At 41.8% G+C, this 15,033-nt stretch overlaps 1 protein-coding gene across 1 annotated transcript; it reads left to right on the top strand.

Moving 5' to 3' along the window:
• The first annotated feature begins 46 nt into the window (after positions 1–46).
• On the top strand, positions 47–8,148 carry timm44 (translocase of inner mitochondrial membrane 44 homolog (yeast)). The gene is made up of 13 exons (XM_052121784.1): positions 47–144; positions 561–668; positions 2,587–2,754; positions 2,901–2,981; positions 3,269–3,418; positions 3,501–3,637; positions 3,737–3,822; positions 5,022–5,114; positions 6,005–6,129; positions 6,218–6,268; positions 6,453–6,542; positions 6,731–6,841; positions 7,648–8,148. The coding sequence occupies exons 1-13, from the start codon at positions 115–117 to the stop codon at positions 7,765–7,767; spliced, it is 1,350 nt and encodes a 449-aa protein (XP_051977744.1). The 5' UTR covers positions 47–114; the 3' UTR covers positions 7,768–8,148.
• Positions 8,149–15,033: the final 6,885 nt, after the last annotated feature.

Raw genomic sequence — 15,033 nt, 5'->3', positions numbered from 1 at the left:
TGTAGCCATGGAGATATAATAGGCCTGTTCATTGGCTGTCCCCTGTCGCTGCCCCTCCCCCGGAAGTGCGTCACAAGGTCACCAGCCAAACAGGTCACTCGCAGCGCAGGCACGATGGTGGCCTCCTTGTGTCAGTATTACCAGGTGAGTTGATCCTTTAAACTGTTTATTAAACTAAAACTAACCGCACACTTAATCTAACCGCGATAGGCATGATGCTCGCGATTAATGCAGCACCAGCACGTGAGCGGTTCACGAGATCTCTGTGTGTTTACATTGATTAGTCATGCTGGTGAAGCATGTTTTTGGCCATGATGGAAAATAAAACAAATTATGAAATATTATCATATCACTGATTAAACTCTCTGCTTTTGTGATTTGAGATGAGACATTGCGTTATTTATTTTCAAATACCAAAAAATGCATTGCAGTGCTTTCACTTTAACTGTGTTTTGGGTATGTAGCATGGTAATAATAATAATAACACTGTGCTTTTTCTACTGGACTCTTGAGTAGCTGAAGACATCTCTGTTATTATGTGATGTGTTTTCTCTGCACAGCTGTGTGTGAGGAGAGGTTGTGTGCTGTTTGCCACTCGTCAGTGTGCATCGTTATATGACAGATCTCATGTCTATAGGATATGTGGCTCCACCGCCAGTGCAGCACAGGTGAGTGTCCGATGTGTGGGACGATTGAGCCTGCAAAAGTAGTGAGCTGCCTAACTAGATAACATTTTGAATAATCATATATGCCGTCTTGGTAGGCTGCTCACTTGTGCCCAGAATAATGTCTTAACTCAATAGGTTTTGATGTCCCAAAAACTCTAGGTCTAGGTAGGAAACCCACTACATTGAAATGCTGTCTAGATAGGCAGCTCACTAGATTTTGATGGGCTGCTTACTAGGTATCAGTGCCTAAAATTGATGTCTTGATAGGCAGCTCACTACATTTTGATAGGCTGCTTACTAGGTATCATTGCCTAAAGTTGCTGTCTTGGTAGGCAGCTCAATGTGTTCTGCGACCTAAAAATGCTTTCTAGATAGGCAGCTTACTAGATTTTGATAGGCTGCTTACTAGGTATCAGTGCCTAAAATTGCTGTCTTGATAGGCAGCTCACTACATTTTGATAGGCTGCTTACTAGGTATCAGTGCCTAAAGTTGCTGTCTTAAGTAGGCAGCTCAGTGTGTTCTTCGACCTAAAAATGCTTTCTAGATAGACAGCTCACTACATTTTGATAGGCTGCTTACTAGGTATCAGTGCCTAAAAATGCTGTCTAAGTAGGCAGCTCAGTGTGTTCTGTGACCTAAAAATGCTTTCTAGATAGACAGCTCACTACATTTTGATAGGCTGCTTACTAGGTATCAGTGCCTAAAGTTGCTGTCTAAGTAGGCAGCTCAGTGTGTTCTGCGACCTAAAAATGCTTTCTAGATAGGGAGCTTACTAGATTTTGATAGGCTGCTTACTAGGTATCAGTGCCTAAAATTGCTGTCTTGATAGGCAGCTCACTACATTTTGATAGGCTGCTTACTAGGTATCAGTGCCTAAAGTTGCTGTCTTGGTAGGCAGCTCAGTGTGTTCTGCGACCTAAAAATGCTTTCTAGATAGGCAGCTTACTAGATTTTGATAGGCTGCTTACTAGGTATCAGTGCCTAAAATTGCTGTCTTGATAGGCTGCTTACTAGGTATCAGTGCCTAAAGTTGCTGTCTAGGTAGGCATCTCAGTGTGTTCTGCTACCTAAAAATGCTTTCTAGATAGGCAGCTCACTAGATTTTGATAGGCTGCTTACTAGGTATCAGTGCCTAAAGTTGCTGTCTAGGTAGGCATCTCAGTGTGTTCTGCTACCTAAAAATGCTTTCTAGATAGGCAGCTCACTAGATTTTGATAGGCTGCTTACTAGGTATCAGTGCCTAAAAATGCTGTCTAAGTAGGCAGCTCAGTGTGTTCTGTGACCTAAAAATGCTTTCTAGATAGGCTGTGCTGACGTTTTGATGACCGAAATGCTGTCTAGATAGACAGCTCACTAAGTATCGGTGCTAAAAATGCTGTCCGAGTAGGAAACTCACTACGTTTTGATGATTGAAAGGCTGTCTGGATAGGTATCTTATTAGGTTTTGATGCCCAAATATGCTTTCTAGGTAGGAAGCTCACTAGATTTCATTGCCAAAATGCTGTCTAGATAGGAAGCTCACTAGATTTCATTGCCAAAATGCTGTCTAGATAGGAAGCTCACTAGATTTCATTGCCAAAATGCTGTCTAGATAGGAAGCTCACTAGATTTCATTGCCAAAATGCTGTCTAGATAGGAAGCTCACTAGATTTCATTGCCAAAATCCTGTCTAGATAGGCAGCTCACTAGGTCTCAGTGTCCAAAAATGCTGTCTAGATAGATAGGCTGCTAACTTGGTTTCGATCAAATCTGTCTAGGTGGAAAACTCACTACATTTTGATGACCTCAATGCTGTCTGAGTGGGAAGCTCACTAGGTTTTGAGAGCCAGTCTGAATTTTGCCATCTAAGTCTTCGTGTGTGTGTGTGTGTGTGTGTGTGTGTGTGTGTGTGTGTGTGTGTGTGTGTGTGTCATGCAGGTGCGGTTCATGTCTGGCGGTCGGAAAGGATTCCTGGGCGAGTTTCTGGACAATCTGAAGCAGGAACTGAGCAAGAACAAAGAGATGACAGAGAACATCAAGAAATTTCGAGAAGAAGCCAAAAAGCTGGAAGAATCAGAAGCCCTGAAACAGGCCAGGAGGAAATATGTATGCACATAATCAGTTTTATAATCGGCCATATTATTAGCAAAACATGACAAGTGTTTTGAGCTTTGATATTAATTGTCAACATTATGTTGCTAATTAAAAAACGGCACATCAGCTTAGTCACGACATTGTTTGATGTCTTCCAGAAAACCATCGAGTCGGAAACCGTTAAAACGTCTGAAGTTTTGAAGAAAACTCTCGGCACACTATCAGACACCGTGAAGGAGGTGAGTCGCATATTAATGACCAGATTTTGGGTGTTGTGGCACATTTTGACACGTGCAATTTATCCACAATTAATTAGCATTTCGAAAAACATTTATTTATTCCGACTTGAATTTCAGTGATGTATTATATTACATTAACATAACTGCTGAAGGTTGAATGTTCACAGAAGTTTTATGTTGCAGTATTGAAGAGTTATATTGCCTCCGTTTACCTTAAAATTTGACATATTATCCTTCTGAAGTCCTTCAGAATTTTATAGGCGCTGATTTCATGCGTTCTCTCGTAGGGTTTGGAAGAGGTGGGTCGCTCGGACATCGGAAAGAAAATTAAAGAAGGAGTGGAAGAAGCTACCAAAACCGCCAAGCATTCGGCTGAGACGGTGTCCAAGAGTGGAGAGAAATTCGGAAAGACCGGAGCGTTTCGGGCGATCTCACAGGTCAGAACAAGCCGTCGTGAATTTCCAGACTGAACGGGGTAACGGTTGAACAGTATTTACACTTCTGAAATCTTCTCCTCAGGGCGTAGAGAGCGTTAAGAAAGAGATCGGTGATCTTGGACAGACCGGCCCGTATCGACCGCCCACCACGCTGAGAAAGAGAAGCGACTTCTCATCGAAAGCAGGAGGCAGTGACACCAAAGTCTACGAGGCCAATGAGTACGACATCTACTCTTATCATTTAGCTGGCTGATGTCTGATTTTGTGCATCTGAAATCAAAAATGTTTTAGTGTAGTAAATATTTCCATATCTTAAAGGGAAGCGATGGGTGTTGTGCTACACAAGGACTCCAAGTGGTACCAGCAATGGAAGGAATTCAAGGACAACAATGTTGTTTTCAACAGTGAGTGCTTTTGTCATGATGTATTGTGCACACAGTATTACAGACAAGCTGAAGCGATTTTCAAACATGTTTTTCCCCCTAAAATGTCCTAAAAAGTAGCGTAGCAAAGTCGAATCGTTTTCGTAGTAAAATATTTGCAGTAGCGAGTTTTACGGTAATTTGAGGTCATTGCTCTATTCAAGATCCTTGTTTTTATGCCAATAGAAACTGCTTAAAATCGAGAAGTTATATCACCAGATTATATTTAACTACTTTATCAAAAGGGTGTTTTGACTCTCGTTTAACTACTTTAAATTATAAGTAGCAGGTTGCTTTGTAAATTGTTTCAAAGCAACTTCAACAGCTGGTCAGTGCATGGTGTAATGCACACGCTTGATCAGTAGATGCCGCTACGCTCCACATATAGACCTTATTCGGGATAGCGCCATCTTTAATTTTGAATGGGAATGAAAACGAGGCTGTGAGGGATAGACGGTATAAAGCTCATAGATCACATCTGATTTTCCACATCTCATGTTGTCTGGAGTTCTTTGTATACTGAATGTTCTAGGACGGATATTGTATCAATGTTTTGTCTGCGGAATGATCCAAAAACACTTTAAACTGCAGGACAGCCCGTTGAAGAGATGGTACATTCATCCCTCACAGCCTCATTGTCATTCCCATTCAAATTCTGGCCTGGGTAGCTCGGTGGTAAAGATGCTGATTATCACCCCTGGAGTTCGCTAGTACAAATCCCAGGGCATGAGTGACTCCAGTCAGGTCTCCTAAGCAACCAAATTGGCCCGGTTGCTAGGGAGGGTAGAGTCACATGGGGTAACCTCATCGTGGTCGCTATAATGTGGTTCGTTTTCGGTAAGGAGCGTGGTGAGTTGAGCATGGATGCCGCAGTGGATGGCATGAAGCCTCCACACGCGCTGTCTCCATGGCAACACGCTCAACAAGCCACGTGATAAAACTCCACGATCCACGCAAAACTCACCACACGCCCCATTGAGAGCGAGAACCACTAATCACGACCACGAGGAGGTTACCCCATGTGACTCTACCCTCCCTAGCAACCGGGCCAATTTGGTTGCTTAGGAGACCTGGCTGGAATCACTCAACACGCCCTGGATTCAAACTCACGACTCCAGTGGTGATAGTCTATGCTGTTGCATATTTACACTCTAATCACTTCCTGTGGTTCCCCCTCCCAGGATTTTTTGAGATGAAGATGAAGTATGACGAGAGCGACAATGCCTTGATCAGAGCGTCCCGCGCCGTCACAGACAAGATGACCGACATCATTGGTAAAACCAATAAAGTTTACCACACTAAAAGTATGAGAATGATTTTATTGAACTGTTGAATTTGAAAGGGATAGATGAATGAATGAATGGATGGATGGATTGGTGGATGGGTAGATGAATGGATGGATTGGTGGATAGATGGATGGATGGATAGGTGGATGGGTAGGTAGGTAGGTAGGTAGTAGAGCGCATCAGTCTGGTTCCAGAAGTAAAAACCCATTCATTTTCTCCTTAGAGTAAATAAGTTTTAACGATAACTTATAAATCTTAAAGACTGACCTGCCGTGATCTCAGAGGTTGTTAATGGAATATTCTTCTGTTTAAACCATTTGTTCGCTTTATTTGTAACTTTATTTGCTGAAGAACTACGCTTCCCGTGATCCTGAAGAGAGATCCACCAATCAGAGAGTCGCACAAGAGCCCTTCAGCGGACGCACACTCCCATGACGCAATCAAGTCGCTCTCCCTACACTCTCAAACTACTTTTATATCTAAATATTTTGCCACAAACATTAAATATATTCTTTCTATGTTTATAATCAACCATTTTCAATCAAAGATTACTTTTTAATTCAATTTCACAGTTCGCAATATTTCATGAGATTGTAGTCCATTCCCTCATTAAAGACGGTAAGTACACAGTCTTGTGCTTTTGCCTTTTTGCCCGACTTTCCTGCTTCAAATCAAAGTTTGTGATGTTGCCATTCACCTCCGAGCTTGTTGGTTGGGTTCATGGTTTACAACGTTTATGAAATCCCCATGGAACAAAATGAATGGGAAAAATACTTCTAGAACCAAGAAGGCTTTTGCAGCCAATAGAGAAACGGTTTCATTTTTAAATTCAATGCATGTGACTGCAGATCACTATAAAGTTCCTCTGCTCTTCTCAGGTGGGCTGTTCTCCAAAACAGAGATGTCTGAGGTTCTGACAGAGATCCTGAAGGTGGATCCGAATTTCGACAAGGATTCCTTCCTCAAACAGTGTGAAAGAGACATTATTCCCAATGTCCTAGAGGTGAGAAAGCGTTCCGAGCAGTGTCAATTGGGAATGTCAAGAGACGTCGACAGAAATACAAGTGGCTGAACTTCTGCTCTGTTTGTAGGCCATGATTCAAGGAGAACTGGACGTGCTCAGAGATTGGTGTTATGAGGCTGTGAGTGTACTGGAAACACTTTTGGAGTTATTTTAGTAACATATGATATTTGATGACCTATCCTGAGAGTCTTCACAGACATTGGTGTTTGATTGATTCGTTTGGTGATCCTTGGGGGGAGAAAACCGATGTGACAGAAAAATGGCACATTGACTAATGTTTTGACTTGTTCTTTGGTTTTTAGACATACAGTCAGTTGGCTCACCCAATCCAGCAGGCAAAGGCAATGGGTCTACAGTTCAACTCCAAGATACTAGACATTGATAATATTGATGTAAGTATCTTCCTTTTGAGCAAACCCATGTTATTTGTATCTAATAAGCTGTTTAGTTTAGATATGCGTCACTTTACGAAATTCTTTGCAATGCCATTTCATGTAATCAAGAAAAGCGAAAGACTATTTCGCCATTTCTCTAATAGTGCGACCCACATTCATTTCTCTTTCACGTCTTTTCTCTCTAGTTGGCGATGGGGAAGATGATGGAGCAAGGCCCCGTGCTCATAATCACTTTTCAAGCTCAACTGGTGATGGTCATTCGCAACGTGAAGGGTGAAGTCGTGGAGGGAAATCCGGTGAGTAAGCACCATGTGGTGGCTGCGACACATCATAATACAAATCATCACCATTAGCCATTAACGTCTTTAAGTGCTGAGTCAAAGATGGTTGATCGTTGTGAATCAGTGGTGTGATTCGCCTCTGTTGGCCCCTCTTGAGGGCCCTTAAATGAGCTCACTCACTCCTAAAGAACCGATGTGACCCGGAGAGGCTGTGAGTGGACAGTTTACAAAAATGGCCGGTAATAAATCTATAAATGTAATGGTACACTCGGGATTTGTCGAAGTTATAAGTTTGTGGTAATTATCACAGTCTGTTGCCCTGGAGGGAGCATCTTCAAACAGTTTCTGGGTTTTCCTATTGACAAATGCTGTTTTATTTTACGCAGCTGTAGTAACTGTCATGCGTTTGATTAAATTTGGTGGTGGGAAGGTTAATTTTCGGTTCCTAAAGAGAGATTCCTCTGCAAAGTGTCTGATTAAAGTTGCCTTCGCTTATCACATGACACCGTGGAGACTCGCAGCATGTGGAGGCTCATGCTACTCTCCACAATCCACACACAACTCACCACACGCCCCATTGAGAGCGAGAACCACTAATCACGACCACGAGGAGGTTACCCCATGTGACTCAACCCTCCCTAGCAACCGGGCCAGTTTGGTTGCTTAGGAAACCTGGCTGGAGTCTCTCAGCACACACTAGATTCAAACTCATGACTTTCAGTATTGTAATGCAAAAAAACATTTTTTATTTTTTTTACCCTAGTTACTTACCCAACACTAGTAATGGGTCTCAATTGCATTTGTGTGTGTGTATTTTACAGGAAAAGGTTCTCAGGATGATGTACGTGTGGGCACTGTGCCGGGACCAGGAAGAGCTGAACCCGTACGCCGCCTGGAGACTATTAGACATCTCTGCTTCCAGCACTGAACAAATCCTCTGAAAGGGATGCTGAGAAACCCCAGGGGACTTGAGGAAGGGGTTACAGGGGGGGGTGTGACTCAGCCAGGGGGTGTGGCCTCACACATCATCTTGTTTTACATAACCCCGACCCCATTGGTGGTTACTTCCAGAGCTCACCGAAGAACCCTGACTTGACCGCAGGGTTGTTCGGGCCGACCACACTGACACGGGTTGGAAGCACGCCACTGGACCGAAACCCCATCAGTCATACTAAGAAAAGACTCATGTTGTGTTTGTATCATCTGTCTAACTGTCCTGAAAGGAATGTCATGTTGAGTGTTTACCCAGTGCCATCTAAATGGTCAAAGTCTGCAAAGCTATCACTAATATAATAATTATAATAAAAGTACTTAATTTTTTCCAACCAGCGGGACGTCAAGAGTAGTGTGATACACATGCCTCTATTTATTTGTCATCATGTGTAAACTTGTGGACGAAAAACGGTCTTGCAACCCATCAATTACAGAGTGTACCTTAAAGGTTGGCCTTAATGTCTCCTTTAAGAGTGCTTTGAAGAGTTCAACAGATTGTTTATCAAGCCATCAAATCGGTTTTTTTCCAGTTCAGCCTCAATTATGTTGAGTTATAATTGGAGGTTAACTTTGAAATGGCCCGATGATGTTAGCTGATGTATAACTTGCTTATATGGATTTTTCCATTTGGATGAATCATATAAATGCCAAGTATTCCACACTCCACATAACTGAAAGATATCTCAGGAAGATCTTCAACAAAAAAAAGCTAAAAACTCGTAGACTGAGGGGTTGAAATATGATTTTGGTGCCTTGAATGGTCACCTGTTATCTAGCTACCTAGATAGCACACGTCAGTGGCGTAGCAACGGGTGTGCCAGGGTGTGCAACTGCCACCCAAAACGTGACCGTGCTCACTTAACTGAAATTAAATGCATGTTTTACGCTTTATAGTATGTAGGGGTGTAAAATGCATCAATATTATGCTTACAATTCAATGCATACATTATGAAATGTAATAATAAATTATAATACCAATGTGTTACAGAGGGCATCTCGCGCACTCTCCCAATCTATGCTACTGAGTTCGGATTTATGCCTCGTTATTCATAATGGCATGTGTCCAAGAACTGTCACTGGATGTTTTTTTGTTTTTGGCACCATTCTGAGTAATGAATAATTCTGATGGTCGGTGTGAGCATTAACTGAAGCTCCTGACCCATATCTGCATGATTTTATACACTGCTGCCACACGATTGGCTGATTAGATAATCACATGGACTAGTTGAGTATTTCTGGGATTTTCACCCATGAATTGTTCTTTTGTGCGGGTGCTTTTCAATTAACTGAATCGCTGAGGGCTTTCATTCGCCAATCTTAACGCTTTGAGCGGTTATCGAATTAATTGAATCTTTAATGAGTTAAATTAATTAATTAATTAATTTTCCTGGTGGGCCGTCTCACTTTGGGGGCGATCAGGGGTGGACTGGCCATCGGGAGAACTGAGCAGGCCGGTGGGTCAGCCGCGAAATGTGCCAAATGGGCGATAAGCTCAAATGAGCCGCCGCGTTATGCAGAACGGACCACAAAACGGCGCTGCGATATGCAGAAAAGGACAGAGAGCATGTTATACAGCGATGTTATACAGCGATGACAACACGATGTAAAAACTGATTAATCGATTTTTGAACGGTTTGATTCAATCGAATGGTTTAAAAGGACTTATGTTTTGACACGGTCAGATTTATAGCTTGAACTCTCCAAACATGGAGAAGGCCTGATATACAGATCTTCTCTTTCAATCGTTCATTCATGCCAGTGAAGCCCGCCTGTTGAATGACAAATCTCAAGAGCTGAGCGCTGAGGTGTGCAGTTCTGTAAATATGGTGTCTTCCTGGACATTTTCTACATCTGTGAGTGTGTATCTACGTTTCTGTCCCACCAAAAAATTATAAAAATGCAGCCTTTCAGAACAAGTTCAGTTTTCACCCCAATACATCTGGTATTAAAATCAAATGTCCAAAATGAGTTTTGTTTTCTGATCATGCAAACTGTATTCATAGAGACTTGATGGTGGGATTTTTTGACATGGGCTGGTGAGCCCAAAATACCCTAGCAACTACCTAGCAACCACCACAAACATCCAAGCAACCGCATAGCAACATTCATAAAAACACTTTAGAACACCTTTGCAACCACTTAACAGCATTCTAAAAAACACTCAGAACACCTTAGAAACCACTTAACAGCATTCTAAAAAACACTCAGAACACCTTAGCAACCACTTAACAATATAAAAAAAAACATTCAGAACACCTTAGCAACCACTTAACAACATTCTAAAAAACACTCAGAACACCTTAGCAACCACTTAACAACATTCTAAAAACACTCAGAACACCTTAGAAACCACTTAACGACATTCTAAAAACACTCAGAACACCTTAGAAACCACTTAACGACATTCTAAAAACACTCAGAACACCTTAGAAACCACTTAATGACATTCTAAAAACACTCAGAACACCTTAGAAACCACTTAACAACATTCTAAAAAACACTCAGAACACCTTAGAAACCACTTAACAGCATTCTAAAAAACCCTTGGAACACCTTAGAAACCACTTAACAACATTCTAAAAAACACTCAGAACACCTTAGCAACCACTTAACAATATAAAAAAACACTCAGAACACCTTAGCAACCACTTAACAACATTCTAAAAACACTCAGAACACCTTAGAAACCACTTAACAACATTCTAATTTCTTTGGCCAGTAAGCAACGTCCTAGCATAGCAACATGCTAAAAACACCTCAGCGATAGTGATCCCTTTATTTCATGACTAGAGTAGTTTGATTGGCCTATGTAAGACAGTAGCTTGTAAACAATAAACACAAATGTATTTAAAAGTATCTATGGTTACAAAAATCTAGAAGTCTCTCTTATTATTTTCACATGCAAATGAACCTGCAATTTGCTGTAAATTATTCCCAGACGTTTGCAGCAAACCTTTGGTAACAATGAACAATTTGCTGCTGCTGGCAAACACTTCTCTGGCAAACCTGTGGCAACAATAAAGAGTTTACCTCAAAGCTTATTTGCATGAAAATAAGGATAAGTAGTAAATTTGCTACATGGGTTTCTCAATTTGTGTAAGGATGACTATTGTTGAAGATTGATATCTACAATGGAATGTAAAGAAGATGTACAAAACTCCAAGACGAAATTAGCGGTACATTGATTGGTACATTGGAGCGAGTGAGCACAGTGGTTTTAAAGGGTCATCTTGGGCTGTGTTGGTGTATCCTCGCTCGAAATTAAATGACTGATCACTGCTGACACGGCCATCACCTCTACCCAACGGCAGATCCCTTATGAGAATCTATGGCTGGGTTTCAGAGGAAGAAAACAATGGCAAATCCGCTTTTTATTGATCAGCAAGTTTTCTGCCTGCGGTTTCCCTGTTAGTGGCTTTCAGGAAGGCAATTTGTCACTGGGTTTAATGCGGAGGAAGACTTGTCTCTGTCAGGGATTTCGACTGGCCTAGAGTTTAGGAGTAAAATTTAATTTCCAGCCCTAAAACATTGCAAACAGATTCTTAGGCTGTCGAAACCTTGTTCAACTTGAGGACGCTTTCTAAAAATGATTTAAAATACAACCCCAAATCTGAAAAGGTTGGGACAGTGTGGAAAATGCTAATAAAAACAAAAAGGAGTGATTTGTTAATTATATTCACCCTTTGCTATGTTGAAAGCACTACAGCTACACATTATATGATGTTTTACCTTGTGAATGTCTCAGATGATTGCAACACACTCCAAAAAATTCATCCATAATGCAGTTCTTCAGCTGCACGATTGTACGGGGTCTTCATTGCTGTATTGTGCGCTTCATAATGCACCACACATTCTCAATTGGAGATGTTAAGTACTGCAGGCGGGCCAATCCCACACCGCATTCTCTGCTAATTTGGCCAGTATGTGGTTTGAAGTTGTCCTGCTGAAAATGCAGGGACATCCCTGGAAAAGACGGTGTTGGATGGCTGTATATGCTGCTCAAAAATCTGTACATATCCGTATGCATTAATGGTGCTCTCACAGATGTGCGAGTTACCCATGCCATGGACACTGACACACCCCTAGCCCCTACAGACTTTCGACGTTCCTTAGCTGACTGCAGGCTTCTGGCGGGAACGTAGCTCTGCAGAAATTATTTTAGATATGCTGGAGCAGACCCAGTGACAGTTCTGTATGCAGCATCAGAGCCTTGAATTTAATACATGCGTCAACCGGCAGCCAGTGGAGAGAGACAAGGAGTGGTGTAACATGCGCTCTCTTATGCTTATCAGTGAATGAGTGCATTTACATGCACATTCTTATATTGATTATGCAGACAATGACTTAAGATCCATTTCTTTTAGGTAAAGTCATAATTGGTTTTAGCAAGACTTATGCACACTGTCCCGATTTCGCATGGCTTGTAAACACCTTTCCAGGCATTCTTACCGGCTTATCCAATGTGCGCATGTGTTGTGCACATGCCTGTTTACGTTTTGATGCAAAAGCAGAGAATAACCAGTTGATTTAAAATCTCATGTAAATGTAGTTTTCTTGCATTGTCCATTTTTTTTAATGGTTATCAGCTTTTTGCTATACATGTAAACATCTTTGTACTATCTTTAAAGGATGCCCATACATCTTCCCTAATCTTCATATTTAAATGTTAACACAACCGAGCCTCCGGAGGTGCAACCAATAATCAAAATGCCATACTCTCATAAGAAGGAGGTGCGACACTCACTCTTCCAGCTACAACTTTATTTCTTTAAAAATGCATGACGTTTCGGCCACCCTCGTGCATGACACCGCGGAGACTCACAGCATGTGGAGGCTCATGCTACTCTCCACAATCCACACACAACTCACCACACACCCCATTGAGAGCGAGAACCACTAATCACCACCACAACATCAAGAAGACCTTGAACAAACAAAATGTAAAACACTTTGCTAATTACAAACTTTAAGAGTCCCTTTAATTGGAAGAGTGGCTTTGTAATAACTGGATAATGCACTATCCCAATCCACTAGCAGCTGTACATCATCGCACCATTAGCTGGGTAACTCCTAGCCAATCGCATGTAAGCCATTGCTTTATAAGTCTGCTCACAATCTATCACATTGCTGTTTCAGTGTGCTAACACAGGCAACCTCCACCACCCCAGCACCACCAGTTGAGCCCTGTCCCGCATAGGGGTAGGCTCCTCGCCCCTGCCTCCTATCTCCAACAGGACATGACGGTTCCGGGTACAACTCCCTCGGACCGCCGGACGGGGCCTACGCCAAAGAGAGAGACATCACCTCCCGTTTCACATTTATCAAATAAATGGCATCTTAAACTTCACTCAAACCTGCGTGTCTTCCCGACAGAAATTCAATTTATTAACCTGCATCTCATGTAATTAATTTGACTACAAATTTCAATCGATTGACGACCCTAATCTAAATATGTTTAACACCTTTCAACGCATTTACATAGTTTGACTTCATAATGATTTCAGTTTGTTGTTGTGATAATTTCACTCAGTATTGTAAAGATTTGTGCGTCGTAAAGTTGTACATGCTGTTGATATTGTATGCTTAAGTGCCTGTCCGGTCACTATGTACAAACACAAATCATGCACCTTCAATTGGAGTCAGAAATATCGTAATTACAAGTTCTAGATTATCCCCGAGTCGTGACGTTAGAAGGGGCATGTCAACACGAATGCTAACGGAAAGCAATGATTTTGCAAAGTTACTTCAATTACAGTGCTTTATTTTAATAGTATTAATTTGTTATACATGACACTCAATTAATGACTCGACATTTGTGGTACTTAGTAGGTCCTCGTGGTGGCGTGGTTACTCACCCCGTTCCGGGTGGCGGAGGAGTTGCCTCCGCTTCTGAGACCGTCAATCCGCGCATCTTATCACGTGACTCGTCGTGCATGACACCGCGGAGACTCACAGCATGTGGAGGCTCATGCTACTCTCCACGATCCACACACAACTAACCACACGCCCCATTGAGAGCGAGAACCACTAATCACGACCACGAGGAGGTTACCCCATGTGACTCTACCCTCCCTAGCAACTGGGCCAATTTGGTTGCTTAGGAGACCTGGCTGGAGTCTCTCAGCACACCCTGGATTCGACTCCAGGGGTGATAGTCAGCGTCAATACTCGCTAAGATACCAAGACCCCCATTTTGTGTATTTTTTAAGTTTGGCTTCTTCTGTATTTTATTTCCAAAAACTCTTGTATTAATAACAGAGACCAGACTCGAGTACAGGAGTTTTCCAGATGCACTTGAAGGCAGAATGAGATCACCCTGAGCTACCACGATGACCGATTGCCTCCCATCTGCCCCCAGGGGCAGTTACTTACGCCAGCTCCAGCATTTGTTTGCTCGACCGAAGTGACAGATAATCTATACGTGTTAATCAGAACACGGGGGTTTTGAAAACCGTAACACAAGTCTCTGTAGACTCTCACTGCCTGGCAGCAATTTACTTTTTATTATGATTTTCAGGTTGCATTAAATCAAGCATTGCATCGTTCGTTCAGCCATTGGACCATCTGCGGAGAAACATCTAGGAAAACGACTCCATTTGCTCTCCATTTAATCTCATTGCTGTTAAAGAAGAAATCTCATTTGTGTTTTGATTTTCTATGGGAGTATTTTTGACATACAGGAACAGGAACTTTAAGATTAAAAGGGAATCAAGAAACTTTCACAGGAAAAAATCTGCTAATGGCACGGCTTGAAGTCTTGAGTATGACTGGGTAATTATCAGAATGGAAACAGAGAGCCATCACAGAGAAACTTGTAGGCGTAATAAACTGTCCTTTTGACAAATGAAAGCCTGCTTTCTTGCATTTAAATAGTTGCGTTTAAGCAATATCGTGCTTTAATTAAAGTCATTAAACTGCTAAAGAACTTTACCAGCTGTCTCAAACTTTGAATTGGACAATCACTTACAAAGTTTACGATGTCACTTCAACGGTAATGGAGTTTCTTCCAATGTTACTACAATTATTGTTTCTATAATAAAACCATTGTTTTTTTGTTTTGTTTTCTTTACTTTCCATCAAATGGTATTAAGAGCCTCTGAATCGGTCTTTTAATGTTGTTAGTGTGTCTTTTACAGCACTATGCTTGAAGGTTGCATTAGGGATTTTTCGAAACCCCCAAACACTATTAAACTTTGTCTGTGCTACAGATATGA

Source organism: Xyrauchen texanus, chromosome 48 (assembly GCF_025860055.1).
Source record: "Xyrauchen texanus isolate HMW12.3.18 chromosome 48, RBS_HiC_50CHRs, whole genome shotgun sequence".
NCBI lineage: Eukaryota > Metazoa > Chordata > Actinopteri > Cypriniformes > Catostomidae > Xyrauchen > Xyrauchen texanus.
Note: the sequence above shows the minus strand (reverse complement) of the source record. Positions and strands in the feature narration are given on the sequence as shown.